The 27,908-nt window shown below is 41.1% G+C and overlaps 1 protein-coding gene across 2 annotated transcripts; it reads left to right on the top strand.

The window, feature by feature from the left end:
- On the top strand, positions 1-27,516 carry HABP4 (hyaluronan binding protein 4). 2 transcript variants are annotated; one of them, XM_065406291.1, is made up of 8 exons: positions 1-331; positions 11,732-11,882; positions 13,731-13,892; positions 14,083-14,154; positions 15,708-15,791; positions 22,216-22,384; positions 25,140-25,322; positions 26,970-27,516. In XM_065406291.1, the coding sequence occupies exons 1-8, from the start codon at positions 28-30 to the stop codon at positions 27,024-27,026; spliced, it is 1,182 nt and encodes a 393-aa protein (XP_065262363.1). In that variant the 5' UTR covers positions 1-27; the 3' UTR covers positions 27,027-27,516. The 2 variants fall into 2 exon arrangements, with proteins under 2 accessions (XP_065262363.1, XP_065262362.1); XM_065406290.1 differs by having other exon boundaries at positions 11,732-11,886; positions 13,711-13,892.
- Positions 27,517-27,908: the final 392 nt, after the last annotated feature.

Below are 27,908 nucleotides of genomic sequence, written 5' to 3'. Positions count from 1 at the left end.
CCCGGAGGTGGCGGGGCGGCCGCGGCGATGATGAAGGGGGCGCTGGGGAGCCCGGTGTCCGCCGCCATGCAGGAGAGCTTCGGCTGCGCGGTCGCCAACCGCTTCCACCAGCTGCTGGACGATGAGTCCGACCCCTTCGACGTCCTCCGCGAGGCCGAGCGCCGCCAACAGCAGCGCAGGAAGCGTGATGAGGCCGCGGCGGCCGCTGGCGGCAGGAAACCCGGCCCCGGCCAGAGACCCGGCCCCGCCGCCGGCAAGAGAGAGTCCCAGAAAGAGCGCAAGGTCCTGCAGCCCGAGAGCCCCGCGGCCTCCGGAGCCCCGCCGCAGCCCGGTACGGGGAGCGGCCCGGCCCGGTCCGCGCACACCGCGGCCGGCGGGAGGCAGTTGAACTCTTCCCTGTGGGGGGTAGGAGAGCACTGGGGGCCGGCTGGGCAGGGGGCCAGGACGCGCGAGAGTGCGTGCATGGGCGGGCGGAGCGGCGGGTTCCTGCTGCTCAGGGCTGGGGCCGGCAGCGGTTACCGCCTGGCCCTGTGCTGGGCGGTGTCTAGCTGAACGCGGGGAGTCTCTCCCAGAGTAGCTGTGAGCCTAGGGTGCAGCGCTGGCCAGCAGAGGGTGGGAAGCGCTTGGCCATTGGCCTTGCGAGAACGGTTCAGCGCGTTGCCGGGTTCAGCGATTGCAGGTAGGCAGGAAGCCTGTGTGCGGAACGGGAGGACGCGGACAAGTGACTGGGCCCAGGTCACCTAGTGAGTCTGGCGAGCTGCCCACAACACACCGCCTGACTTCCAGCCCTGCCTGACACGAACCACAGGACTGGCCTCTCCCTCCCTTGCTGTCTCTTATCTTATTTTCCCCAGGCTTTTCTCCTCCAATCATCTCTTGATGTTTGAGAACTGAAGAACTTGGGGATCAGCTGGTTGTGACTTTAAAGAGGCTACATTTAAGTCAAAATACATGATCCAGTGATTATCTTGGTTCAGCATTAAAACAATGAGGTTAGAAATGAAGTTATACCGTTGTTCAGCAGTAGGTGAACTAAAATCTGTGTACAATTGAGTTTATGCTTTTAATGTTTTTATTGTTCTGAACACAAAAATTGTTCAGATAGCAGATAATCAGATGCACAGACTAAACTGTGGTGGCGTGACTTAAACCCTTTACATTTTGTAAGTAAGTCCACTCTTTGTTGAAGGCGAGAGTGCTTCTGGTAGAAATGTAGTGAAACTACTCTAATAGCACTGAAACTAAAATAAGTAGAGGTAACACAGTTTCAAGTGCATGAGCCAGAATAATTTAGGAGAGTGGTGACATTGCGATTGAGCATTATTTAGGTTGTCTTTACTTTTTAGCATTTTGGAGGCGAGCCTGGATGCTGATGAAACAAACACAGCTCACTGATTTAAGGAACTAATTTAGTAAAGAGAAACTCCTGATATCTGTAAAGTGATTTAGAAGAAGAGGGCTAGTGTTACTAAATAACAAAGTTGATAAGCATTTGTGGATCCTATAATCAGACTGCAGTTATATAACATCAGTTGAACATGAACAGCTTAATGGAGCCAGGATGTCACTTCTGTTTTTAAGTCCAGTGTTGCAGAACTCCTGCCAGGACAGTCTGCATCTGAAAGTTCACTATTTTTTTATATATAGATGCTTATATTGCTTTCAATACTGTAGTACCTGAGCACCTTACACCTTATGTGTAGAACAACTTTAGATACAGGCTTGCCAAGGCTGTGATTTGTTTCCAGTACAAAATGAGCTGTGCAAATGTAAATATTGTATATCTGGTTCTAGATATTGCAATGGATTCTTTATATTTTGGAGCACTATAGTAGTAGTTGATTTACTTTGAGGGGTTAGTAAACTGAACACCATGGGGTGGTTCTGTGTGGTGCTTGTCTTCTCAGTCCTTCAGCGTGTTTGGCCAGTTTAGTGTTTTGCAGTCTCCCCACACCTGAGGTGCTAGAGAGCTGACTTAGACTTTTGAAGAGCACAGCAGCACCTGCTTTGTGAGCTCAGATCTGTTTGTTTCATGCCTGCATTGGTGCTGTAGCATAATTCCAGTCAAGGATAAACAACAAATCCCTCTTTTCAGTTGTTTTCTTTTCAAGTATGACATCAAATGAGGAAGGAGAGCCATTCTGCAACTTCAAACCCTGTCTGTGGCAGCATTGTGCTGAAGACCCATGTTTGTTGCATTGTCTGCCTTGAAATTGACCAAAATGCTCTGGGGGCCAATGTCACCCTGAGCACCGAAGAAGCATCAGTAAAACCTCAGGGAGATTACAGTAAGAATGGCACCAGGCTGGCTTTGACTACTTTGAAGGGTAATTCCTTAAAGTTAAAACTTTGAGTTGGTCAAGACTGCTGAGTGCTAAGATTTGGTACTAGAGCTGCTTAAACAGTGCAGGCCCAACTCTTCTCTGTTAAATCTGGCAGGGCAGCTTTTCTATCAAAGTAGCTGGTAATGTGATCTTCAGAGCTGAAGGCTCTGCAAGGCATTTGTGGTCATTGGTACTGCTCTTCAGGTCACAGGATGAGACAGTCTCTTCCAAAGAGGGAGGAGTTACTGAGGAGTGGCTAGCAGCACCCCACTACTCGGTTTCTGCATTGTAGCCTCTAGACCAAAGGTGGGCAAACTACGGCCCGCGGGCCACATCCGGCCCATGGGACCGTCCTGCCCAGCCCCTGATCTCCCAGCTGGGGAGGCTACCCCAGGCCCCTCTCCTGCTGTCCCCCCTCCTCCGCAGCCACGCCGCCATGCAGGCAGCACTCAGGGCAGCAGGGTTGCGCGCTCCTGCAGAGCAGCGTGTCTGGCTCCAGCCGGGTGGCGCGGTTGCCAGACATGCTGCTCTGAGCGGCATGGTCAGGGGGTTGGATAAGGGGTGGAGGTTTGGGGGGCAGTCATGATGGGGAACAGGGGGTGGGGAGTTGGATAAGCATGGGAGTCTGGGGGGCCTGTCAGGGGGCGGGCGTGTGGATAGGGGACGGGGAACGGGGGGGTTGGATAGGCGTGGGGTCCTGGGGGGGGCTATCAGGGAGTGGAGGTGTGGATAGGGGTCAGGGGGGCAGTCAGGGGTCTGGGAGCAGGGGGTTTGGATGGGAGTGAGGTCCCAGGAGGCAGTCAGGGCAGGGGTCCTGGGAGGGGGCGGTTAGGGGACAAGGAGCGGGGGGGGGGTTGGATGGGTTGGGGATTCTGAGAGGGGCAGTCGGGGGGTGGGAGTGGGGGCCAGGCTGTTTGGGGAGGCACACCCTTCCCTACCTAGTCCTCCATACAGTTTTGCCACCCCAGTGTGGCCCTCGGGCCAAAAAGTGTGCCCACCCCTGCTCTAGGCTCTCTCCCTCAGTCGTTCATGTACAAGTAACAAAAGGGGATGCCTCTTCACAACTAGTCCTGTGCAAGGCTGCCATGAAGCTAAAAGTTAGGGCCCTACCAAAATCAGGGTCAATTTCACGGTCAGAGGGTTTTAAAATCAGTCAATTTAATGTTTTCAGATGTTTACATCTGAAATTTCATGATGATATAACTGTGGGGTCCCAACCCAAAAATGAGTAGTGAGGGGGTCACAAAGCTATTGTAGGGGGGGTTGCAGGATTGCCACCATCATTTCTGCACTGCCTTCAGAGCTGGACTCTGAAGTCAGCAGCCATGGAGAATCCTGCAGCTGGAAGAGGCTCGTGGAGGTGGGTCTGATCTCCCCCATGCAGCTGGGGGCTCCTACTGTGCAGGGGCTCCAGCTACAAATCCTGGCCGGGCTGGAGAGAGATGGGACTTCCTCTTTCCACTGAGCTTCCTGCAGCTGAAGAAGCTTCTCAGAGGTGGGTCTGATCTTCCCCCAAACTGCTGGGAAAGCCCCAGCTGTGGGCTCCTAGTTGCTAGTCTGGACAGGCTGGGGAGGGACAGGGCTTCCTCTTCCCCTGCAGGGTGTGTGTGATTAGTTGATCCAGATACTTCCTGCTAATCAAAATGACAAAAGATCTCTGGCCCACCCTAGATTTCAGGGAACTAAATCAGTATGTTGTTAAAGAGAAATTGAAGATGGTCACCCTGAGAGTGGCCATGCCTCTTGTAGAACAAGGCAGCTGACTATGCGCTCTGGACTTAATTTCAGTGCTCAGAAAGTATTTCTATGAGCATATATACAGCCATAATCTGATTTGCAGTTGAGGAACATTGCTACCAATTTTGTGACTTGTCTTCTGGGAGAGTGTTGGCTTCATATGTTTTCACAAAAGCCACAACTACAATCAAGCATATCTGCATAGGCAGGAAGGGTATATGATGTCTGTCTTGAACAATTGACTGATTAAGGACACTACTCTGAAGAGTTTTGGATGACTGATCTATATCAACATTGGGGTGTTCCTAATATTAGGGTTCATGATAAACTACCAAAAATCTAAACTTGTCCCTAATAGGCAATTAGAATTCTTTGGAGCCTTGCCTGGATGTGGTTTGACTGAAAGCCTACTGCCGGACCCAGTACAGGAGCCAGAGTATCACCAATTTGGCAGAAAAGAATACGCAAGAGCTTGTTAAACTCCTTACAGGCTGAATTTGGCAAAACTGTAGAGTTTTCTAATGATCCCCACATGTGTTGAAGGGTACAGCTTTATTTTAAAGATAAGTGAGGTTTTCTTGAATTGGCTTGTAATAGACTTCAAGGGACTTGTTACTAGACTCTTTGCAAATTAAAAGTTTAAGTACTTGAACAGCCAAGACTGATTCTGGTATTAGGGTTAAAGTACTACTGTGCAATTTTCATTATAGTAGCTTGATCTAAATTATTTTGTTATGTAGGTTGACTAGAAAAAAATTGCTAGTTAAGAGCTGTTCCTTGCAACATGTAAAATCTGAATATAAACATTCAGCATTTTTTCAGCAAGATTTGAATTTCACTCGTCTAGACATCCTGTGACTTCAGACCTTCAACTAGTAAAACTGTCCCTCTGTCAGGCTCTGCTCAAAAGTTCTATGTAATATTCTTCAATATAATTTTTTTGTGTGGTTTGAATGGAGGTTTTGTTGTATTTGCATACTACTGTAAATCAGCTGCCTTTTTTTCTTTGTCTTGACTGGTTCTCAACCTTTATTCCTAAGTGAGTTCCCACTTAATCGTGGAGCTCACCTGAAAGCGAGCGGTTCGTAAAGCAAATGGAAGTCACAAGTCCAGTTGTCTGTTAGGTGTTGGCCTTGCACAGCTTAATATTAAATCTTTTTGAATCCAGAATACTCTCTCTCTAGGCTTTGTTGTTAATTAGATGACACAATAAGAAGAGCAGTACCATTGTCAGTAGTTAATTGATCTAACCTTTATTTAAAAAATAGATCTCTATTCTTCAGACTACCAAGCTTCTGGTGCTTCCTTATTCTTTCAGAATAGTGGTGGATGTTTACTGTTTGCAAATGCCTTGTTCTTTGGTCCTTGAGCTGTTTTTTGTGTGTGGTGATAGGGCAAGGGGAGGGGTATGAAATGTAGGTATTATAGCTTTTGTAATTGTCTCTTGATGTTAGTTCAGCTCACCCATTCTTAAAACAGTGATCAAATTGCATTTGCCAGCAATTTATTGAAAGGGCCCAGTGAAATGCAGAGCTTGCATTCTCTACCAGTCCAGGCAAATAAAAGTTGCTGATCCTGCAGTAATAAAAAGCTCTGTTCAGTTTGTCTCTAAGCCTATTATGAACATTTTAGGTGATTGCTTCCTATCTTTAGCATGTACACTTTGGAGATGGTGTAGTTTAGACATCTTCCCTGATTGCTAAAAGATTAATTGTATTATCATCCACCATTTTAGTGGGTAGTAAGACACTGAATGTTTTGAAGAATCGAAGATCATGATGGTAGCTGTGAAAACCAGTCTTTTTTTTTTTTATGACTAACTTCAATATAATTATTCCAGATATATAGGCATGAGGTTGTACAGGGGGAAACAGCTGTAGGTGATTCCGTTACAGAATGCTGGCATATTGAAAGCACAAGATCACAAGGTGGAAGTCTATCTCCATTTAGTTCACTGTGTTTATTGTATGAAATAGATATCAAAAATAGTTCTCTTTTTAATGCAATTTCCTATCCTTTTTAAGGGAAAAATGAAAAACAAATCTGTTGGTTACAACTGTACTTCTTCCTGAGTCATTAATGAATTAATGTCCTGTGTGGTGCCATATCTTATGTCAGTGACCTTTGAATTCTAGAGCACCATCCACCCTTCTCAATTCTAGTCAATCAGGACAGTAACCTTGCTTTGATGTTTAAATTCATTGTATTTTGAGCTTTCCCAAAACTTTCAATTTTGTGTGCCATAGATTTTTATATTTAAAATAAACGGCACTCAAGTCTTGAGTACCAAGGGGAGAGAGGTATGATAGCTGGGTGTTTTGGCAACTGAGTAGGGAATATTTGGATGGGAAGGGGTTGGAACACCTATTAAGTGTGGATGTTGGTTTTGTGTTTTGATAACCACAAGGCATTTGAGGCTTTAGACAGTGGGTTTTTAATTCCCTTTTTTTTTTTTTTTTACCGTAATGTCATGACAGCAACTAGCTGCCCTGCTACTCATTTTCAATATCTGTTACTACATGCAACAGCAGTGAAGTGTGTTAGCTTGACATTTCTTCAAAAATGGTCAGCAGTGAAAAAGCTAAGTGTTGACAGTCTTATCATTCGGCTTCAATGTCAACAGCCCAGTGGGATGAATGGGGCAGCTGACCCCATTCACAGCTAGTTTTGATCTGCCTACATGCTCATGCAAATATCACAACATCAGTTAGCATTTTGAAAGCTAACCTTCATAACACAAAGCTAGAGATTTTTTTAGTTGTGCTAAGTTTTTAACTGTTTAAGAATCCGTTTTCATTTTTGTGGCAAATTGAGATATATGGACGGGGCAATTTATATGATCATAATCACATTTTTAGGGCCCTGTGTTAAGTTTGATGATGGAATTGCTCTGTTAGATGGGACGTAATAGTGTGGCTCTGATCACTTGTCTTATGTAACGTTAGCAACCAATTTGGACTAGATTAGGGATGTTAACCTCAGCTTCTGGCCACATTCCAACATTACTAAATATATTCTGCTTATCTACATTTTCCCCTTTGGTTTCAAATCAATAGTGTTCTTCACTTACTGTTTTATATAATGTTGTGTATAATCTGTTGGCTGCACTTCAGTAATGGGCAGAATGATTTATATACAGTTTTTAAATTGCTTTAGTTTCCAATTCTGTAGGAAAGATACTACATAAAATGTTTGCTCTAAGGCTAACCTGTTTGGAGTTTTCAATTTAAGTTGGGTTAGTAATTTTCAGTGTAGTAACCTGCATTATATTTCCTTTATGGAAGGTTGAGTGAACTCCCAGAATCCCATAAATTTCTGTGGCATACATTAGCTGCCCAAAAGTGAGAGAGTGGAAGTTAGTGAGGGATATGTGAATAGCTTAAATAAGCCACAATTGATGATGATGTTGCCTGTGGAACTTTAATTCAAGCCCCTCCTGTGCATGTGTTGTGAAAGTCCTGAATTACGTGATCATATCTGACCTTTTCCACAGGACCCCTGCTTCATTCATTGAGTGTCTCCAGGTGTTGTTTAACACTTGTCATGCAAACCCTACACTGAACCCATTATTTTCCATGTGTGTTTCTATAGTGCCCTGGTGATCAGGGTCCCGGGGGTGGCCACAGTGAGGTTAGTCAATTGGGGCCAACTGCAAAGAATGGGGCAGCAATCCCCAAAGCTAGTGTATATTCCAATACTTAGATTTATCAAGCCAGCACAAAACAGCTTCTATAATACCTTACTAATTACCCAGAAGTCAAAACACAGTTCCCTTAAAAGCAGTCCAGTTTTTGGGCTCCCTCCCAAGCAGCCAAGTCAAATATGAAAGTTCTACTAATACATATTATCTCCCAAAATAATGAATACGTGCTTACAGCCAATTCTTATTAACTAAACTAAAAATTATTTTAAAAGAAAAAAAGTGAGTGAATATTGGTTAAAAGCTCAATATACATACAGACATGAGTACAGTTCTGATATCAGTTTCATAGTAGAGATGGTGAGCTTTGTAGTTGCAAAGAATTATTTCAGAATTAGACCATAGGTTATAGTACAATGTTCATATTCATGGCTATCGAGGTGGGACTGAACGTCTGTCTTATGGACTCAAGCTTCCCCTGCATAAAGCCTCAAGATCTGAGATCAAAGGATCAGGTCCCAAGAGTCTTTTATATAGTTTTCTAGCAGCCTCTTGAACAATAGGCTTTTGATGTAACCTTCTATTTCCTAAACATCACCGATAATTAACTACATGGATTAACATAAGGTAAATTATTCATTAAGCAGTTCATATACAGTTTACTACAAACTTCAAACAGACATATAGACATTTTCACCCAAGATTCATCTAAATGTTAATATTCCCTTTTGATCTCTGAATCAATAGCTATAGTAATAGACAGGAACTGTCTGTTTACATGGCTAACATCTAACAAGATATAAGTAAACACATACAATTAATGTCACTTCTAATTCTCTAACAATACAGGTTTGCATTTCAAAGTCTATCCAAAGTGGAATGGCCCTAATTTACCATTTACATACTCTTCTAAAGGTTGAACCTGGGTTAATTAGCCTGTGAGCTGCTTAACCCTTTCTGGCCATGTTTCACAGCTCTCCTCATGGTGTCTGAGTGCTTCATAAAGATTAAGGAATTCATCCTCACAACATCCAGGTTAAATTCAGTGGTGGTATTACCTTCATTTTATAGATGAGGGAACTGAAGCACAGAGGCCAAAATTGCCAAGTGACCACTAATTTTGGATGCTCACCTTGAGACACCTGTGCTCTGGTTTGTTTTAAGATTACTTAGGGTTTGTATAGCTCTTCATATGTTCAGAACTCATCTTCCATTGACTTCAGTTGCATTTGTGTGCTCAACACATCTGTGTATCTGGGCCTTCGGTCACATTTTGGGCACTCAAAAAAAGACACCACTAGTAGCTAACTGTAAAAAGTTTGGTTGAAGTGATTTGCCAATTAACCCATTGGAATTCAATGGCAGAGGCAGGGATAGAATTCAGTTCTCCAAGGTGGCATTAACTACAAGACCATCCTTTCTTGCTTTCTGTGATCCCCTGCCTCATTCACTACACACCTTCCAACTTCTGCAACAATTGAGGCAATGATACTATATACAACAGCCTTATTCATTTCCAGAGCATTCTGTGCACTGAGTAAGGCAGGGGTCCTATGAGAAAAATAGTATGGGATCATGTAATTTAAAGACTGTATCGTGGTGCTTACATAAAAGGGGAGCAAATTGATTGCATGGGCAACCTCAATTCTGGCATTTCCTGAGTGCTTGGCTTTGCAACCTTTACATACTCTCATACGTAATTTTTGTGTAATTTCCTAATTTAGAAAAAAAAGTTTTTTTTTTTAATAGTATGGTGTGATAAATAAAGGGGGGGATAGCTCCCTTTGATGGACAGCCAGCCAGTTAGCTGTAAAATCCCTCTTGGTAGCTGTTCTTTACTTGCTTTACCTGTAAAGGGTTAAAAAATCCCCCAGCTGTAATGTAATAAATAAATAAAGTGGGCACCTGACCAAAAGTGCCAATGGGAAGGTAGAACTTTTTAAAATTGGGAAAGAAACTTTCCCTTTGTCTGTTGTTCTTGGGCTGCAGGGACACGGGCAGTAATGCTGTAACCAGCTTTAAGCCAGGTATGATTATAGATTATCAATTCATACGTTGAACCTACTTATCTGGAGCCTCAGATATGTAAGTAAAATTAGGGAATATCTAAAAAGATGCAATTAGGGTTATTTCTTTTATTTCTTATTGGCTTGTGGACTCCTCTGTGCTAACCCCAGATGCTTTTGTTTTGCTTGTAACCTTTAAGCTGAACCCCCAAGAAAGCTATTTTGAGTGCTTGATTTTTGGAATTGCTCTTTTAAAATCTAGCAAAAGCCTAAGTTCCAGATGTTTGTTTTCTTTCTTGTTTTTAATAAAATTTACCTTTCTTAAGAACAGGATTGGATTTTTGGTGTCCTAAGAGGTTTGTGTGTGGTGTTTGATTAGCTGGTAGGCACAGCTAATTTCCTTTGATTTCTTTCTTAGCTCTTCCCCGGAGGGTGTGTGTGAAAGGGCTTGAGGGTACCCCACAGGGAGGAATTCCCAAGTGCTCCTCCTTAGGTTCAAAGGGCTTTTTTTTTTTTTTTTTTTTTTTTTGCATTTGGGTGGTGGCAGTGTTTACCAAGCCAAGGTCCGAAAAAAGCTTGGGAGTTTAATACAAGCCTGGAGTGGCCAGTATTAATTTTTAACTTCCTTGCAGGCCCCCACCCTCTGCACTCGAAGTGCCAGAGTGGGGAATCAGCCTTGACATATGGCATCATAATTACACCCACATGTTTCATCAGCAGGTTAGGTCCATTGCACAGACTTCTTCCATTTAAACTAACGGAGTAACTGATAGCCGTATAATTAGAGCAGGGGTAGGCAACCTATGGCACACGTGCCGAAGGCGGCACGTGAGCTGATTTTCAGTGGCACTCACACTGCCCAGGTCCTAGCCACCAGTCCGGGAGGCTCTGCATTTTAATTTAATTATAAGTGAAGCTTCTTAAACATTTTAAAAACCTTATTTACTTTACAACAATAGTTTAGCTATATATTATAGGCTTATAGAAAGAGCCCTTCTAAAAACGTTAAAATGTATTACTGGCACGCAAAATCTTAAATTAGAGTGAATAAATGAAGACTCGGCACACCACTTCTGAAAGGTTGCCAACCCCTGAATTAGAGTCAAGTTGGGTGAGGTAATATCTTTGCTTGGACCAACTGCTGTTGGCGCGAGAGAGAAGCTTTCACACAGTTTCCGCTTCAGCTCTGTGTAAGCTCGAAAACTTGTCTTTCACACCAATAGCAGTTGTTCCAATAAAAGATAATACCTCACCCATCTTGTGTCTCTAATATCCTGGGACTGGTATGGCAACAACAACACTGCATACAGCAGTAGTAATTGTCACTCTCTATGGACCACCACTAGAAAGGGATGACTCTTTGTCAGTGGGTTTCACATCTGTTTACTGATGGTAGAGGAATGTAGACACTGAGGACTCCTGGGTTCAATTCCAGGTTGTGGTGGAATATGTTCTAAGGGGTATAAATCTGCCTGTTTTTGTCCCCCTCTGCTCCTATTTACATCCAGCTCCCTGACTCCTGTTCCCCATCCTCTGGCTCCTGCGGCAGCCTCGCTTCCCCTCTGCCCATTCCTCATCCCTCTGTGTTCCAGTCAGGCTGTTCTGACATCTTGCTGTCTGGGTGACCACAGAGGGAGACAGAGTTCCTATAACATTTTTTTTTTAACATGAGCAAAATGAGGTATTTTTCCTAATCTTGTTTTCTGAAATGGCTGCACTATGTTAGCCGAAACATTCCAGAATTTTCAGCCTGGGGCAGATGCCTGGCATGGTAATTTCAGCCTGAATGGCTAAAGTTTGGAGTTATAAGCAGCAGAAAATATGGTCTTTGATAGTAGGAAGTGTTAGCACCACCTGTGGTCAAGGTTGCCTATCAGCTCAGCCTATAGTAACTTGGTAGAAGTGCAAAACTAGAGGACTATATGGTGGCATAGTCATCTCTTTTGAGCCAGTAGTCCGGTAATTGCAACTAAATCTATTCATGTTGCTTATGTTTAGACTCTTCACAATTTTTTTGTTTGCAGGTCAGAAGCGAGCTCCTAAAAGGGGAGAACAACAAGGATGGAATGATAACAGGGGAACGGAGGTAAAACAAGACAAAGCCGAATGGAGACCTTCCTTCAGGGAATACCGTCCCTATGAAAAGGAGAGACAAGTGGAGTTCACAGTAGAAAAGTATGTATTTCTAAGAAGATGCAAGGTGGCCCGCAATGAAGGGTTTGATGTCCTGAGAGGCTTTGATGGACTACTATTTAGTTAACACCTAGTAGTGTGGTAGCCTAGTTTTGGCTGTATAAAGACTGATATGACAAAAAATCTATCAGTTCTCAAGTAAATTATACTGTAGTCAGAATGTTGTATGGGTCTGGTGTCTTCATGTCAGTTACATTTCTAATGGAATAATACAAGCTTTTTTGGTAGTTAAGCAATTGGTTTAAAGGTCTGGGTTCAGTGTCTGCCATATAGAACTTAATGTTTCATGACTTCTGCATATGGGTATTAACATCACCAACCAGATTTTAAGTAATTGTAAATCTAGGCCCCATAGACTCTGAAGCAAAATAGGACCAAATTCCATTAACCCTTAAATTCTGTGGCAATGCTCACTTATTGTATCTCCATGAAATACCTCTGCCCAACTGTATACAACTAGCTCGTAGCTAAAAATAATAGATGTACAACTTGTCAATGCTTGTTTTCAGCAATGGCTGTTTGTGATCCCCTTCTCCCCTGCCCATGTGTGCTGCCCCCTCCCACCCAAGACAGCCCATCTCTCTGGGCTTCAGTGGTTAGTGTTGTCTGGGCAGTCAAGCTCAGAATATCCTTCCTGCCACACAAGTACTAGGTGGGTGGGGAGCTTGTTGTCAGCTTCAGCAATTCATTTCTCAGTACCCTGGGTCTCCGTTGCTGCTCTATCCTCTAAGTTGCCTAGCTGTGCAACCTGCATTTCTTGTTACCCCTGCTCCTTGGCTGAAAGCTGTGCCTCCTTTTCACCACCACCCCTCTTTCCTTCTCTCCCCAAAAAGAAATGTGAAGAGCATGCACTGTAATGCAGTTCCCCCTTGTGGGGAAACATGCAGAGCAAGAGGTAGTTTCAGGCAGATCCCAGCAGGGCAGGGAGACAGAAAACAATGTGGGTTGCCTGGCTGCAGCAAAGTAACACATGCTGCAGTAAAAACTGTTGAATTCTGTGGTATCTTGGGGGGGAGGGGGGGAATGCCAGATTGCACAGAGTCAGTCCAGGGGCCCTGAGTGAGATGAATGGGGCAGCTCACAGACACAGATGGTTATCGGTTAAGCATGAGTCACATTTTCAAGGTTATTTTCATAGCCATAATGGTTAGAAACTTAAAAAAAATTAAATGAAAGCTGAGATTATGGAGTATAACCCTGCAGATAGGGGTGGATTTTTCACCCAATTCTACAATTACAAGAGTACATGGGGGGGCCCTACTTATACCCACATTAGTTAATAAACCAGATCTACTCCTGACCATGCTGTATGCTGCTTGGTTAGTGAACTCAGATAAGTCAGTCTTGCTTTCTGTGGTTGTACTAGAACAACTCTTGAGTTTCTTGTACTCATGGGGTTGAAACTGTTTTGTTAATTATTTCTCATGATAGTCTGACTTTAAAAAATCCAACGCTTACACCCTGCTACATGCAAATCTAACATATGAGGGCAGTAATAGTGCCTAATAAAATGCTTTTAGATGTTTGGCATATTTAGAAAAAAAGCAAACAATTAATAGTCACTATTACTGACATAAGGATAAAAGAATGCAGACCTAAAATTCTGCTCACATTTAGCTTCTGTCTGTTTTTAATGCTGACAAAGAGCACCAGTCTGGGCATAAGATCAGTTTAGCGTAAGATGTGATCTAAAAACTTCTAGTAATAGTGAGTGAGTATAATAATTCATCTATTATGACAACTGCACTAAAGCATCCCTATAACACCAGATTTTCCCCTACTAACTTTTATGAAGAAATAGTCTAACTAGAAATCTTCCTTGTCTTTCAGGCCAGTTGACAGATTTGACCGGGAAAGACCAATGCGAGGTCGTGGGGGAGGAAGAGGTGGAATGCGAAGCCGAGGAAGAGGTGGTGGGACGAACAGAAGTCTTAATGGCTATGACCAAAGAGGGAAACGGGAATTTGAAAGACAGAGTGGGAGTGATAAAACGTAAGTGCTTTGTGTACCTACTGCTCTCATCTAATATATTGATAACAAACACATACCTCAAACATTTCAATATCTTTTTGAAGGGTTGGAGTGGGAAAGGAGTATATTCAACAATTTAATACTGCTTTTGGTTTGGTACATCAATGAGGGATGAATTTCTTAATTTGAAGAATACTGTTTCTGTCTCTAGAGGAATCAGAACAGAAGACAAAAGGGGTGGAAGTGGAGCTCACAACTGGGGAACAGTTAAAGATGATCTGAGGTACATGCAAATTTGTGCCTATTCTAGTTTATAACGATTTCTGTAAAGTAATATGTTTGGTCACAGTTGCCTTTATTTCAAGCTTTATCCATTCACCCTGTCTTTAACTGTTATGGCCCTTTTGCTCAAGCTTACTGAATAGATCCTAGCCTGAAGGAGATTCTTCATTTATGGCAGGCTTCTAAGTATATATTTGCCTAAGGTCAAGTCATCCTTTTGACTAGAGTGAAATATAATTGGCTTTCCTATTTTAGTAAATGATGGGCTTGTGTAGTAAATGGTGGGCACTGTGACTGGCCTGTGTCAATTTTAAGGAAAATTCTACAACTCTAACAAGTATCTAGGTCTTAAAAATTGTTCTGTACTCTTTATCTGGTTCTGTTTGAAATCGCCTCGAACTGGAAACAGGACCATAAGCCACCTTTTCTACCCCTTGACACAGCTGGAGATGTGCTGCTATTTCAGCTAAATATTATTCATAAGCCAGCTTTCCTCCAGGACTAAGTTGCTTATCTGGGTGGTCCTGAGCTGGTTTACCCTGGGGAGAAGGGAGGCAAAACTTCTAATTTATAGCAGTCTCTGTAATGGCCATTAAATTCTATTCTTACTATTGCATTGTCTAAATAACGTGTAACGTGCTACGTCTTTATATATAAACAACTTAATAGCTCACAAAGGCATATTTTGGTAATTTGAACTTAAAATAACAAGTTTTTCAAGGGTTAAAAATGGGAGATAGTTAGTTATAACTTATAATAAATCAGTTAGGTAATCTTAAAGGCTTAGGGTAAAATTTTCAAAAGTTTGTACCTTCCATCAATAGAAATTGGTCCAATAAAAGATGCTACCTCACCTACATTGTGTCTCTTTCAAAAGCATGTAGGTCATCTGGGCATTCCAAGTGCTGTTGAAAGTCAATAAAAATGAAATTAGGCATATGAAATGGTATAGAGAAGGTCAGTTGGGTATTTCTAGTTTACCTTTTCTCATAAAACAAGGGAACACCTATTGAAACTTAAAAATAAAATTTAAAGCTTATTAGGACATACAACATATTACACAGCACACAACTAACTTGTGGAAATCAGGGCCGCAAGATGTTGAGGCAGATGTATATGATTCTAGAAAATTCATGTAAATGCATTAGGTCTGATTGCTGTGGAATTTTCTCGTATCCTGAACATGCACACTTTTGACTTTCACATATTTGTGGATACCACTTCCTCCAGCCAAGGATTTCCAGTGCTTCCCACTGTATAATCCTTTATTACTAGCACACTAAACTAGTCTCATTTAATGGTTTTGTTGTGGTTTTTGGGTGAACAGTAGATTGGGAACTCTTATGATCACAGACAAGTTCTGATAGAATTCATCTATACAATTCCAGAAAGGGTACTATCTTCAGTTGGTCATGAAATATGCACATTTACAAAGAATGGGGTTTATTGAACTGTAAGCTTTCAGTATGACCTAGGTATGGTATGTGTGTGTGTGTGTGTGTTTTTTGTTTTTTTGGTTTTTTGGTTTTCCTTCCCTTTCTTTCTATTTTGCAGTGAGATGGAACAGACTGCTCCTGTGGAAGAGACTGCAGAAACAGAGGATCACCAAGGGGCACCTGAAGGAGAACCTCTGACCAAGTACAGTCTGTCTTGAATATCTTAATTCTAAAATGCAAACAAAATAACTGGCCAGTGCCAATATTCTTGATTCGTGTGGGGAGAGATTCCAAGACCATGCCTTTCAATGTGTCTGTAAAGCACTTAACAGACATTTGGCACTATATAAATATTTTAAAATGGAAATATATACCTACAAAAAAAGTTGTTTCCTGGCAAAATGGGGCTCCAATCTCAGTTGAGGCCTTCAGATGCTACAATACATACATACTAATTCGAAGTAGTGGCAATATTAACCTGTTTAAAAAAAAAAAAAAAAAAAAAAAAAAAACCCTCTAGGTCAGTAACTTAGATGATAAAATTCTGTAACATATAAACTTGTATTTAAATGAGAGAGAGTGCTCTCTAAGTTATTCTTAAACCCTATAAGGAATATAAATGATATAATGGTGTTGTAGTTCCCAGTTTATTTTTAGATATATTACAACAGACATTTTACTTGTAAAACAACCCCTCATCAAGGTACCTGTGGAACCATATAGTGATAACATGATTGAAATACATTAACAAAAAATTCCCGTATGCATCAGTCAATCAGGGGTGTCTCCGATACAACAGGAACTTCTCCCTTGAGATTCATATGGGGCAAGAGTGGCCTTCCTCCTCCAAACCCAATTTTTAAAAAATGACTGCTTGGAAAGAGTGTTGTGTTGTATTGTTAAAGCTAAGGTAAATTGAGATGTTTGCATCCCGATACTCAGTCGTTGGTTCTGACTAGTGTCCAAATGTGAAAATTAATTTTGCTTCAAAAGATCTTAATTATCAAGTTAAAAATTAGATCAACTCAACTGTTTTTAAATATCTCCAACTTGAACACTACCAACACAAATAACTTGTAATGAAGGGGTGGTGACATCGAAGTAAGGAGTAATATTTCATCCAACTTTCCTTTACGTTTGAAGTTGGAAAGAATATCACTATCTAACTGACTGTGTTTGGGTCAGCCATTAGACAAAAGTTGAAGGCATCTAGTTATTGCCAGCCACTTCACTACGATTTATGTACATCCATGTTCAAGTTGGAGCTATTTTAAAAGATTCTAAGTTGACCTAATTTTTCAACTATGCAATTAACATATTTGGGTTACTCAGTGGTTTAAAGTAACTGGAGGTGAGGAGGGTCTCTTGGACAAACTTAAGTTAGGAATGTTGAGTTTCCAGAAACTTAGTTTTCAGCAGACTTAAATTATGTGGGCAGTGCAGGTAATCTACATAGAACTTAACTCGTATGTATGCACTACTATACACTTTAACAGAGCTAAATATTAAAACTAGCGGTTAAGCCTTTTTACTTGAGTATCCTGGGTCATATTTCAGAGTCTCACATAATTTTCCTCTTTATGGTAGTTGAAATCAAAATCAAATTCAGCTGTCCTAGCTCTTTCTGTGTAAGTACATGTGTTCTAACCTCAGTTTTCTATTGAACATAAAGACATGAAAAGTACATCCAACTGTAGTGGGCAAATCCGGTTGGCTTTTAATTATGAAACTATTAAATGTGTAAGCTTATCACTCTGAAATAGCAACAGACTATTCTCTGCAGAATCAATAAGATAGCTCTGTATTTTCTTACCCTGCTAAGGCTTTTGTTGCAGACAGGAAGGCTAGAAACTTTCCTCCTCGATGAAAGTTTAGATGTAGGAGAAGTCCACAGCAATCTGGAAGACAGCAGTATATACAAAGGTTCTGTGAAAGGCACATAATCGTATAGTATCTTACATCAATGTAAATGACTCTCATCCTGAGAATTCTCAAAGCTGTGTGAAAACTAAATACTTATTAAATATATGGGCTTCACTGTGACTACCTCTGGTGGAAGATAGTAGCACAATGCGCCCACACTTCAGAAGAGCGAGTAAATACCATATCTAATAGAGGCAGAATATATAATTAGGGATTGAATTTATTCAGAACATCTGCTAACACCTACACTCTTGCATAAAGTCAGACTGGGACAGTATCTTTATTTATGACCTTTGCTGTTCAGAAGCAGGGGTTAGTTGAATAGAATACTAGTTTTAGTCTGTTTAAAATGACTTGTTTTGGTGCTCCTGTGTGCCTAATGCTCCCCTTCCTCTTGGAGGCCCTGCCTTCCAGAATTGCAGTCTGTTGGCAGGTAGTGCAGTAGCAACAGAGGCCTCCTGGTCAGGCAACTCAACAGGGGCCCCAAAATAGCTTTAATCTTCCCAGACTTAAATAGTTAATTTTGACTTCTTAGAGTTCAGTGATTCCAGCTGCCTTTTAATAACCACTTGTAGTCAGGCACTTGGTTTCAAGTGTCATCTGAAAGCTCTAACTATTTAGTCATTCCCTCCCTTCTCAGTTTATTAGAACTGATCCTTTTAGGAAAAAGACTCCAGAAATTGGGTATAGCATTTGTGAGGCTGTAGAACTATTGTTACTTTCCTGGTATTGGATTTAATAACCTGGGAGGCTTTTAATAGTATTGCACTGCAAGCCTGTATATAACTTTTCTGCCATTATCACTAGATTCTTGTCCATGTTACCGTTCTTCAGCTTTCATTTTTATATTGGTGCCAGGCAGCATAGTTTCTTGTATTTATCTAAGTGTAACCTTATCTTAGTTCTATTTGCCCATATTTTTGAATTGTTTAGATTCCTTTCTAGCTTCTTTTTGTTTGCAGCCTCCCCTAACATAGGCTATATGCATGCTGTAGTATGAACATGTTCCAGGATGTAATTAATATATTAAACTATAAAAACAGTACTGGTCCCAATTGTCTTTATATTCCCATTTTTATAATTACCTGGAAGACTTCTATGGGGCTTGTCTGCACAATTGGTTTAGGATGTTAAAGCATTTTTTGAGTAGTAGCTAGTAATATTTACAGATATATTCCTCTATTTTCTTATTTTACCTCTTATTGACATTAGACTTATTTCCTTGATCATCTACTTACTCTTGGTATTAAATCTGTCTTTTTTCAGTTCTCTGGCACCTAATAAATTCACAGCTAATTACCACTATTGGTTCTACATTTCCTTCTGATCATTCTTTCTTTAGGAAACCTCCAATTTCCATCATCTAGTTTGCTGATCTGGCTACCATTTTAATAGCTCTATACAGCTAATCTATAGGTTTAACCAAATCCTCATTAGCATTTCATTCAATATATTTCTCAGTTTTGTTTGCAAAACTGATAGTGTTGATTGTCTCACCTACCAGCGTTGTTGGTCTTCTGGAATCACTTATTAGCTTGATTAACCTTTTTTCTTAACCCTTTGGCTAATTGTCTTAATTTTAACCTTAATTTTGGCACTAAAATGTATTGTTGCTGTGGTTTTCTGATTTTCCCGCCCACCCTCCATCAGCTAGTTACACAATGTAGGTTGAATCTTTTCAGTTGAAGGTAAAGTAAATAAAGTGTTTGCTGTCACCAAACTAACCCATGTTTAGTGTTTACCAGCTCTTAAGGTTTGTCCCTGGCTACTTTTAGAACTGGTAATGTGCTATGAGGCAGATATGTTTGTGATTCCAGCTCCAACCCCTTCTGTATATTCCTGTTCATTCAAACAAAGCAATCTCTCTGCAACCAAGAGGAAAAGATACTTTAAACTAATGCTTAGTAAAGGGCTATATAAAAAAAAAATAGAAAAGAGAAACTGAAGCAGAATTGAAAAGCAATGTGCAGCATTACTAAAAGCCTCTTAAATGTATACAGGGATAACAAACTAATCGAATTACAAACTTATTTTATTACTGTCCTGCAATGAGGCCCCAGTCGGGGACTCTGCAAGGTATTGTGCAAACGTTGTAAATGGTCAATCCCTGAACTCAGAAGCTTATAACTTTAGTTAATGAAAACATTCAACAGCTGGATAAAATAAATGGGTAGGAGTGGAGAGCAGGAGAATGAAGTAACAGTATGAACATCCTTTCAGTAGACCTTTAGTGTGCACAATGTAGTTTGCCACAATGATATCACTATCTTAAATCCAAATTGAAATTATTTTCTTCGGGTCTTTTGTTAAGCCCTTGGTCTCAGAATTTTAGATCCTCATGTGAACCTGCTTGTTACTTGCCAGATAAAACCTATACTTCAAATAAAGGATCCACTCAGGCTGCCTAAGTGACTTTATCTTCTTTCCGGAAAATCTCTAGAATGTATATCCCCATGCACTTCTTGGGCAGTTGGCATGTGGTCAGCTTTGATACAGATGTATATCAGTTAAATCTCACAGCTCCCTCATTGCTTTCCAGTCTTCAGCACTTAGTCTTCAGATTGGCCATTTGCACTTAAGTAGTAGAATCTCCGCCTGTTGTACTATAATCTGTAGCATTTTTGAAATACAAAAAGAATTCAGGAAGAATCCTAATACTTACTCTTATTGGCTTCCTTCTCCATTCCTTGCTTTCCTGAAGGTAGTGTACCTTTATATAGATTCCCATCAGATCCCTCTTCAACATAGTGAACACACCATATAATCTTTCTCCATACTACTTATTGTCCCAGGGTCACCGTTAAATCCTCATTCTCAGCACTCCATCCAAAACTGTTTTAACTACCCTCAACTTTTGGCTTGTGTAAACTGAACATAATTTGCGAAGTTCCTAGACAAGAGTATTGAGACATGCCAAGAGATGGGTTTATGTAATTCTTTTATGACTATTAAGTGATGATTTACTTGTTTTAGGAAACCTTATTTTAAAAGGTCTTCAGTCTGAGAGCCCAAATTAAAATTTTTCCTTTGCTTGTTTTTCCTATATTATCTTGATATTCAGTTAAGTGCTTTCTCCTTCTACCAAGTTTCTCCTGCTAGATCCTGCAGTAAAGTGACACACACTGTTACTATGGAGACAGATCTGTCAACATTATGACTTCTACTGCAGGATCAGGTTGAAAGAAGGAGTAAGCCCTTTCTCTGATAATCTAATAGGCACAATCTCTAAATTTACGGTTATCAGATGTTCATTGAACGCACTCCTATAATCTAAAAACAAATACATAATATGCTGCTGAAGTTAGTTCTGACTCCTCATGCCTCCAAGATAAAACTGTTCCCCCTTTCATGTTTCAAATTTCTATTTACAAAGTACAAAATGAAGTAAATCTATTCTAAGCCAAACCCTAATGATTAAAAGTGTTGTGCTTGAGGCCAACAAGAGAAGCAAAGTGCAGATCTTGAGAGCCTTTCACCATAAAATGGCCTAACAAGCTTTAGGACATTCAAAACTTGTTCGTAAAACACTTCAATTAATCTCTACCATTGTGGCAATGCATTGTGGGGAAAAAACAGCTTCTCAGATGGTCATGACCCAAACCACATTTATATCAACACCTTGAATTACAACCAAAAACTAAGATGATGAGCTCTCTGCAGCTACCACCACATAACAATGCACTAGCTATAGCTTCCAGGTGCCCTTCAGTGGTAGTCACGTATGGAGCATATTGTAATAGTTAGCTGTACCAGTCTGGATTGTGGCATGGTCTGCATCTTAAAGATTGTGGGAAGTGTAGCCAAGTGTTGATAGAAAGGGGCTTTCGGACACCACCATCTCACTCTGGGGAATCTACAAACGATCAGATATAGAAGCCTTTCAGATTAGGAACTTTGTCTGCCCTGGGTATGCTTGCTTTTTGTCAGTCTGTCCTACTTTATATGCTTCCTGGGACATACCAGCATTGTCAGTCTTCAACCTGATTGACGTTTAGCCAGCTTGATCTCATCCATGCCTTTCTTGGCCAGTTAATGAACCACATCATCTGGGTCTGACATCAGAGCTGCATGTTACATGCATATTGATGACTACACAGCCCAAATTATATCTCTTCCCTCGGTCTCCTATACACATTTTTAAAAAAGGGCTAAACAAAGTAGAATCCTGTGATTACCCAAAACAACGTCCTGGGATCTCCCGAGAAGTGTGATTCTCTGAAGCATGAGTCTGTCTAGTCTTGTCAGTCAGCAGGACTGGCCAACAAAACCTTGTGGTCAGTGGTGTCCAAACCTGCTGACATGTTGGTCTGAACTTATTGCTAGGAGTAGCTCCACCAGCAAAACTGCAGGGTCTATGCTATACCAGATCAAAAGCCAGACTGGCTTAATCTGGAGTTCATGTTCCTTGACCCTTGTTAGCTGTCCCAGCTATGCCAAACCTTTTCATGATAAGGGAAGTTAGACACGGCAGTAGTTAATGATTGGTTTCAAATATAGCATGAGAAATTATGAAAAGTAAATGGGTCTATGCTTCAGGTGTGTATTCTGTAGTATTGAAGCTCTTCAAATACAATTCAGAGATGGCAGAGAATCTGAAGCATTCAAAATACTGTATTTAGCAAAGTAGTCTTACTTTAGGTTTTTTTGTTCTTCCTGGAATGTAACAAGCTAATGGTTTTTACTTTACAACTATAAACCTTTAGAGTTGCTGAAGGGGAGCCAGTGGAAGAAGTAGCTCAAGAAATGACGTTAGATGAGTGGAAAAATCTGCAGCAACAGAGTCGACCAAAGCCTGAATTCAACATCCGGAAGCCAGAATCCACTGTTCCTTCCAAAGCAGTGGTGATTCACAAGTCAAAGTATAGAGATGATGTAAGCATTGCTTTAGTATTCTCTAAATTCTGCTTTCACCCAGGGTTAAGACACTGGCTCCTACCTGATTCTGAACAAACTGGAAATAAATATTCATATTTCAAGCTCCTGTAATCGTGTGCAAAAACCCCATCAGATTCATTTTGTTCAGTCTCCAGGCATCCCTTTTGTATTATGAGCATGGAACACTTGACATATCAAGTAGTATTAGCCCAAGTAAAGTTTCAGTTCTGCTTACTTTATGGCTAAGTTTTAGGAGATTGAAGTCTGTCGTCTTGCCTATGCCACCTTATGTACAATTCTGTTAACTGAATTGTAGGCACAAGTGAACTCCATTTACTAAATGTTTTATATTTTAACTTTGAATCACTTTTTGATACACCTGGTGTTTAGCTTACTTGTTGCTTTACTAATGAATTTTTATCTGTGTATACTGGAAATTCAGTTTCCCAGCATCAGCATACCAAGTTGTCCTGAATCTGGTCACGATCGCTGAACCACTTGAGCACATCTGAATGATTTTTATGAGGACTATGGTTCTGCTTCTTAGAGATCCAGGAGAGCTTGTTTTATTTTCCATAACTCTTGTTCTGTTCAGAGCCACTACACTGTTATAACTAAAGTTGTAGGGTGAAATCTTGGCCCCATTGATGTCAGTGGAACCAGATTTCTACCGTAGATTCTTGCCTAGACTTACTTAGACTGTAAGCTTTTCAGGGAAGGGAAGTCGCTGTGTCTGTTCAGTATCTGGCATGATGGTGGGGGCTTGATCCTTGACTGGGAGCCTTACCCACCAAGAATCTGAATAAAAAATTGATTTAGCATATAGACTCATAGACTTTAAGGTCAGAAGGGACCATTATGATCATCTAGTCTGACCTCCCGCATGATGCAGGCCACAAAATCTGACCCACCCACTCCTGGAATAATTCTCTCCCTTGACTCAGCTATTGAAGTCCCCAAATCATGATTTAAAGACTTCAAGTCGCAGAGAATCCTCCAGCAAGCGACCCCTGCCCCATGCTGCGGAGGAAGGCGAAAAACCTCCAGGGCCTCTGCCAATCTACCCTGGAGGAAAATTCCTTCCCGACCCCAATATGGCGATCAGCAGAACCCCGAGCATGCCGGCAAGATTCTCCAGCCAGACCCACATTGACCATTGATACTAATTACCAGCGATGGCACGTTATTGACTAAAATCATGTTATCCCATCAAACCATCCCCTCCATAAACTTATCAAGCTTAATCTTAAAGCCAGAGAGGTCTTTCGCCCCCACCGTTTCCCTCGGAAGGCTGTTCCAGAACTTCACCCCTCTGACGGTTAGAAACCGTCGTCTAATTTCAAGCCTAAACTTCCCGACGGCCAGTTTATATCCATTTGTTCTCGTGTCCCCATTAGTACTAAGCTGAAATAATTCCTCTCCCTCCCTGGTATTTATCCCTCTGATATATTTAAAGAGAGCAATCATATCCCCCCTCAGCCTCCTTTTGGTTAGGGTAAACAAACCGAGCTCCTCGAGTCTCCTTTCATACGACAGGTTTTCCATTCCTCTGATCATCCTAGTGGCCCTTCTCTGTACCCGTTCCAGTTTGAGTTCATCCTTTTTAAACATGGGAGACCAGAACTGCACACAGTACTCCAAATGAGGTCTCACCAGTGCCTTGTATAACGGAAGCAGCACCTCCTTATCCCTACTAGAAATACCTCGCCTAATGCATCCCAAGACCGCATTAGCTTTTTTCACGGCCACGTCACATTGCCGACTCATAGTCATCCTGCGATCAACCAGGACTCCGAGGTCCTTCTCCTCCTCCGTCACTTCCAACCGATGCGTCCCCAGCTTATAACTAAAATTCTATATTGGTCACTGTTGGACTGTGATAACTTATTGGGCAGATTGTACTTGGTAGGCTGTTTACAATCCTACATCTGTGTTCCTGTAGTGTGGCTTTAGACTTCCCCCAATTACAAGCCTAGTGAGTTTAGGACCTGTCTTTCACAGAATCTGAAAAATATGCCTTTAATTTTATTTTACTCCTGAGTAGACTTTATGGCCGGCAGTAAAGGGGCCCTAGTATGGCAAGAAACGGGCCCTAGAGGAGTAGTGACTTGTCTGGTACAGGTATTCCTTAACATGGGCAATCTATTAGACTTCAAAATGGGTACATGGGGAATATGATTTGCTGTACCTTTATAGCAGTACCAGGCACTACTGGTGTATTTTAAAGGCTGTTATGGAAAATATTCTTTTAGTACACTAGCTATATTAATGCTAATTAAATTGTTGCCCTCTACAGTAACACTAGAGCTATAACTGTAGCAAGGCCAATACCGGAATGGATCAGTGGTAGCAATTAAGTAAATTGCAGTGTTCCATTCTTCTTCCTTTCCAGCCCTTCCATAGAGGGTATCTCATGAGTAAACGCCTTGGGCCAGATTGTGTGGTCCCTCTGGAACTGTTGAGCTCTTGCCACAGAGAATTTTCTCAGTGTGGGAGTTCTCTGGTGGTATAGAGCTGGCATAGCAGTTTCCTATGTGCTTATGCTTAACTGCACCCGAGCCAGTGTAGAACTAGCCTGAGAATGGAGGAGCTGTCATAGTCTCCCTTGTTACCCCCACTGCCACACAAAATTTAGGGACTCCTGGGGATCCAGGAAGTCTGACTTTACTGGTGTGCTACTTGGTTTGTAATATAGTAACTTTTTTTTTGAAGCTCTGAGCAGCATGCTAATTGCAGATAAATTCACTTTTAGATGTTAAAGGAGGATTTTGAGGATGACTCCCACATCTTCCGAAAAGCAGCTAATGATATAACTTCTCAGCTGGACATTAACTTTGGGAATCTTCCTCGTCCTGGGCGTGGAGCCAGAGGAACACGAGGAGGTCGTGGACGTGTCAAAAGAGTCGAAGATACTGGGCCTAGACCAGAAGTGGTGGTAATTTGATTTTGTGGCTATACATTTCTAAATGACATGAGAATTCGAGGTCTTTATTTTTTTTTGCTGAGGACTTGTTAGTGTTTGCTTACAATACTGTACCAGGCTTTCAGTCCATAGTATGTTGCTATATGTGGTGAAATTGCAATTCAGATTGCAAATAGCTTTTTTATTTGTGAAGAGTTCACATTCAAAGGTCAAAGTTCAGGTCACTCTTATGACAGCTAGGAGGAGTAGTACAGGAGAAGTAACTTCTGGTTTCTGAAAAGAGTTCTGATAAAATCAGGGAAATAACTCTGCACTTAACATTACTAAAGGCTGTAGCCTTCAAGCAAAATTACTGTGTAATAAGATTCTAATACTTCCTCTAGCTACCAAGAGTAAAGTTAATAAATGTTGCATGTTTGATCCTGCAGGAGGTACAATCCTCTATTAAATAAATGACTAGATATGGTAAATTGTTTCAAAACAAAAGTAATTTAACTACTAATGATCATAGTACCTGCCACTTTCCATAGAAACCCCTGATTCCCTGATTTAACCTACTCAAAACCATTCTCCTCATAGAACTGCTTCTTTCACAGTTGGTATCTGCCAAGGGTTGCTACCGTTGAGGTATAAAAACCAAACATCTGGAACGATTCTGAGTCCATAAAACTGGGCAGCTGGCTGTGTGTGCTGAGCACCATACAGATTTCCTGGGGGAGCTACCTCAAAAAAGGGACAGTCCTGGAGCTACCTGGGCTGGTAGCAACCCTATACTGCTTGAAGGTGAACAAATATGGAGGATTTTTTTTTTTTTTTTTAATTAAGTAAAATCCCCAGGGTTCTTTCAGTTCAGCAAGGATAAAGTTTGGAACTTTAAAATGGATATGGAATTAATCCCTCTGGTGCTTTTGTTCGGTAAAGCTACATTCTGAAAACACCTAGTAAATCAAGTGTGCATCACTGTAGCATTTTGCATACAACTAAAAATTAACTCCTCAGTTTTTCAGTGTTTAAAATAACTTCATTCACTTTTAATGGTGAGCTGCTTCCTGTCTCTGTCTATAGCAGGGGTTGGCAACCTTTCAGAAGTGGTGTGCCGAGTCTTCATTTATTCACTCTAATTTAAGGTTTCCCGTGCCAGTAATACATTTTAACGTTTTTAGAAGGTCTCTTTCTATAAGTCTATAATATATAAATAAACTATTGTTGTATGTAAAGTAAATAAGGTTTTTAAAATGTTTAAGAAGCTTCATTTAAAATTAAATTAAAATGCAGACCTCCCGGACCGGTGGCCAGGACCCGGGAAGTGAGAGTGCCACTGAAAATCAGCTTGCGTGCCGCCTTTGGCACGTGTGCCATAGGTTGCCTACCCCTGGTCTATAGCTTTCCAGTAGCTAGAATCTGAAGTATCAGGAAAATGTCACTTCCCCTTCAGTCACTATCCCTAGACCATAAATATACCCATACCACAGTGACAGGTACAAGTCTAGTACCTGCATAAAAATAATGATGGATACAAAACAGTTTAGAAATAAGCATTAAATGCCTCTAATGTAATTTAGCAAATAAATAAAATGGAACTAGTTCTGAGTTAGATGGGAGACTCCAGATGTGTCCTGGATATGCGTATTTTTCTAAACTTACTTTCTCCTTTTGTAGACACAAATCGTTGCTCCAAATCCTGATGACCCTGAGGATTTTCCTGCTTTAGCTTGAAAGAACTGTCCTGAATGACAGCATCTCAAAGTAGCTGTGAAGAGACCAGTTTTATGTTGCTGTGGAAAAGGATCATCTGAGTCTGAAGGAAAAATGGATTTTTTTTTTTTTCTTGTGTGAAATGATTGCACTTCTGTGGTATTGAAGGGGGCTCTGGAGAGATCAATGGACTGGAATCTTGCTACAGATTCCAGCACCTCCTTTTGGGATAACTGTGTGAAGGCTTATGGTATTATACTCAAGGGATTTCAATAAAGTTCAAGAGTACAGTGTTTAAAATGTGTATATAAAGATTATTTAGAATTTTCCATGAAAGCACAGTGAAATGTAAGCTGTACAACATGGTCTGCTATTGGAAATCTGTAGCAAACCCCTGTAGACACTTGAAAGCTGCTTTCCCTACTCCATTGAGTGAAATGTACCTTTGCATATTTTAAGCAGTTATACCGCAATTTTCATAAGTTGACAAATAAAGAAAACTGCTAATTGGTTTGGGTGTGAGGTGCTTATCACTTACTTCATTGTTCCTTGGTATTGGAGTAGCAAAGTGTGACTGCTTCTGCTTTACTGCAGTCTGAATATCGATTTGCATTTCTCTTACAGCCGTATCTTGCTTGCCAACCCCAAAAGTTTGTTTTTGTACTGAAAACAGCAATCTTGACATTGTAGGAGAGGGATCTAAATTTAAACTAAATTTCTCTGCGGAACATTTACACTTTCAATTTTTTAAAATGTCCTCCTTTAGTAGAGTGTGAGGCCTGGTCCACACTAACCCCCCACTTCGAACTAAGATACGCAACTTCAGCTACATTATTAACGTAGCTGAAGTTGAAGTACCTTAGTTCGAACTTACCGCGGGTCCAGATGCGGCAGGCAGGCACC

Source organism: Emys orbicularis, chromosome 6 (assembly GCF_028017835.1).
Source record: "Emys orbicularis isolate rEmyOrb1 chromosome 6, rEmyOrb1.hap1, whole genome shotgun sequence".
Taxonomy (NCBI): Eukaryota; Metazoa; Chordata; order Testudines; family Emydidae; genus Emys; species Emys orbicularis.
This window is presented reverse-complemented; position numbering and strand designations above follow the sequence as displayed.

What these genes read in the sequence shown, in the direction of transcription:
- HABP4 (XM_065406290.1), top strand. Translation starts at nt 28, where the DNA reads ATGATGAAGGGGGCGCTGGGGAGCCCGGTGTCCGCCGCCATGCAGGAG. An exon ending in AGTTCACAGTAGAAAAGTAT is followed by an intron (nt 11,887 to 13,710) that starts GTATTTCTAAGA and finishes TAGTCTAACTAG; the next exon opens with AAATCTTCCTTGTCTTTCAG. An exon ending in GAAGGAGAACCTCTGACCAA is followed by an intron (nt 15,792 to 22,215) that starts GTACAGTCTGTC and finishes ATAAACCTTTAG; the next exon opens with AGTTGCTGAAGGGGAGCCAG.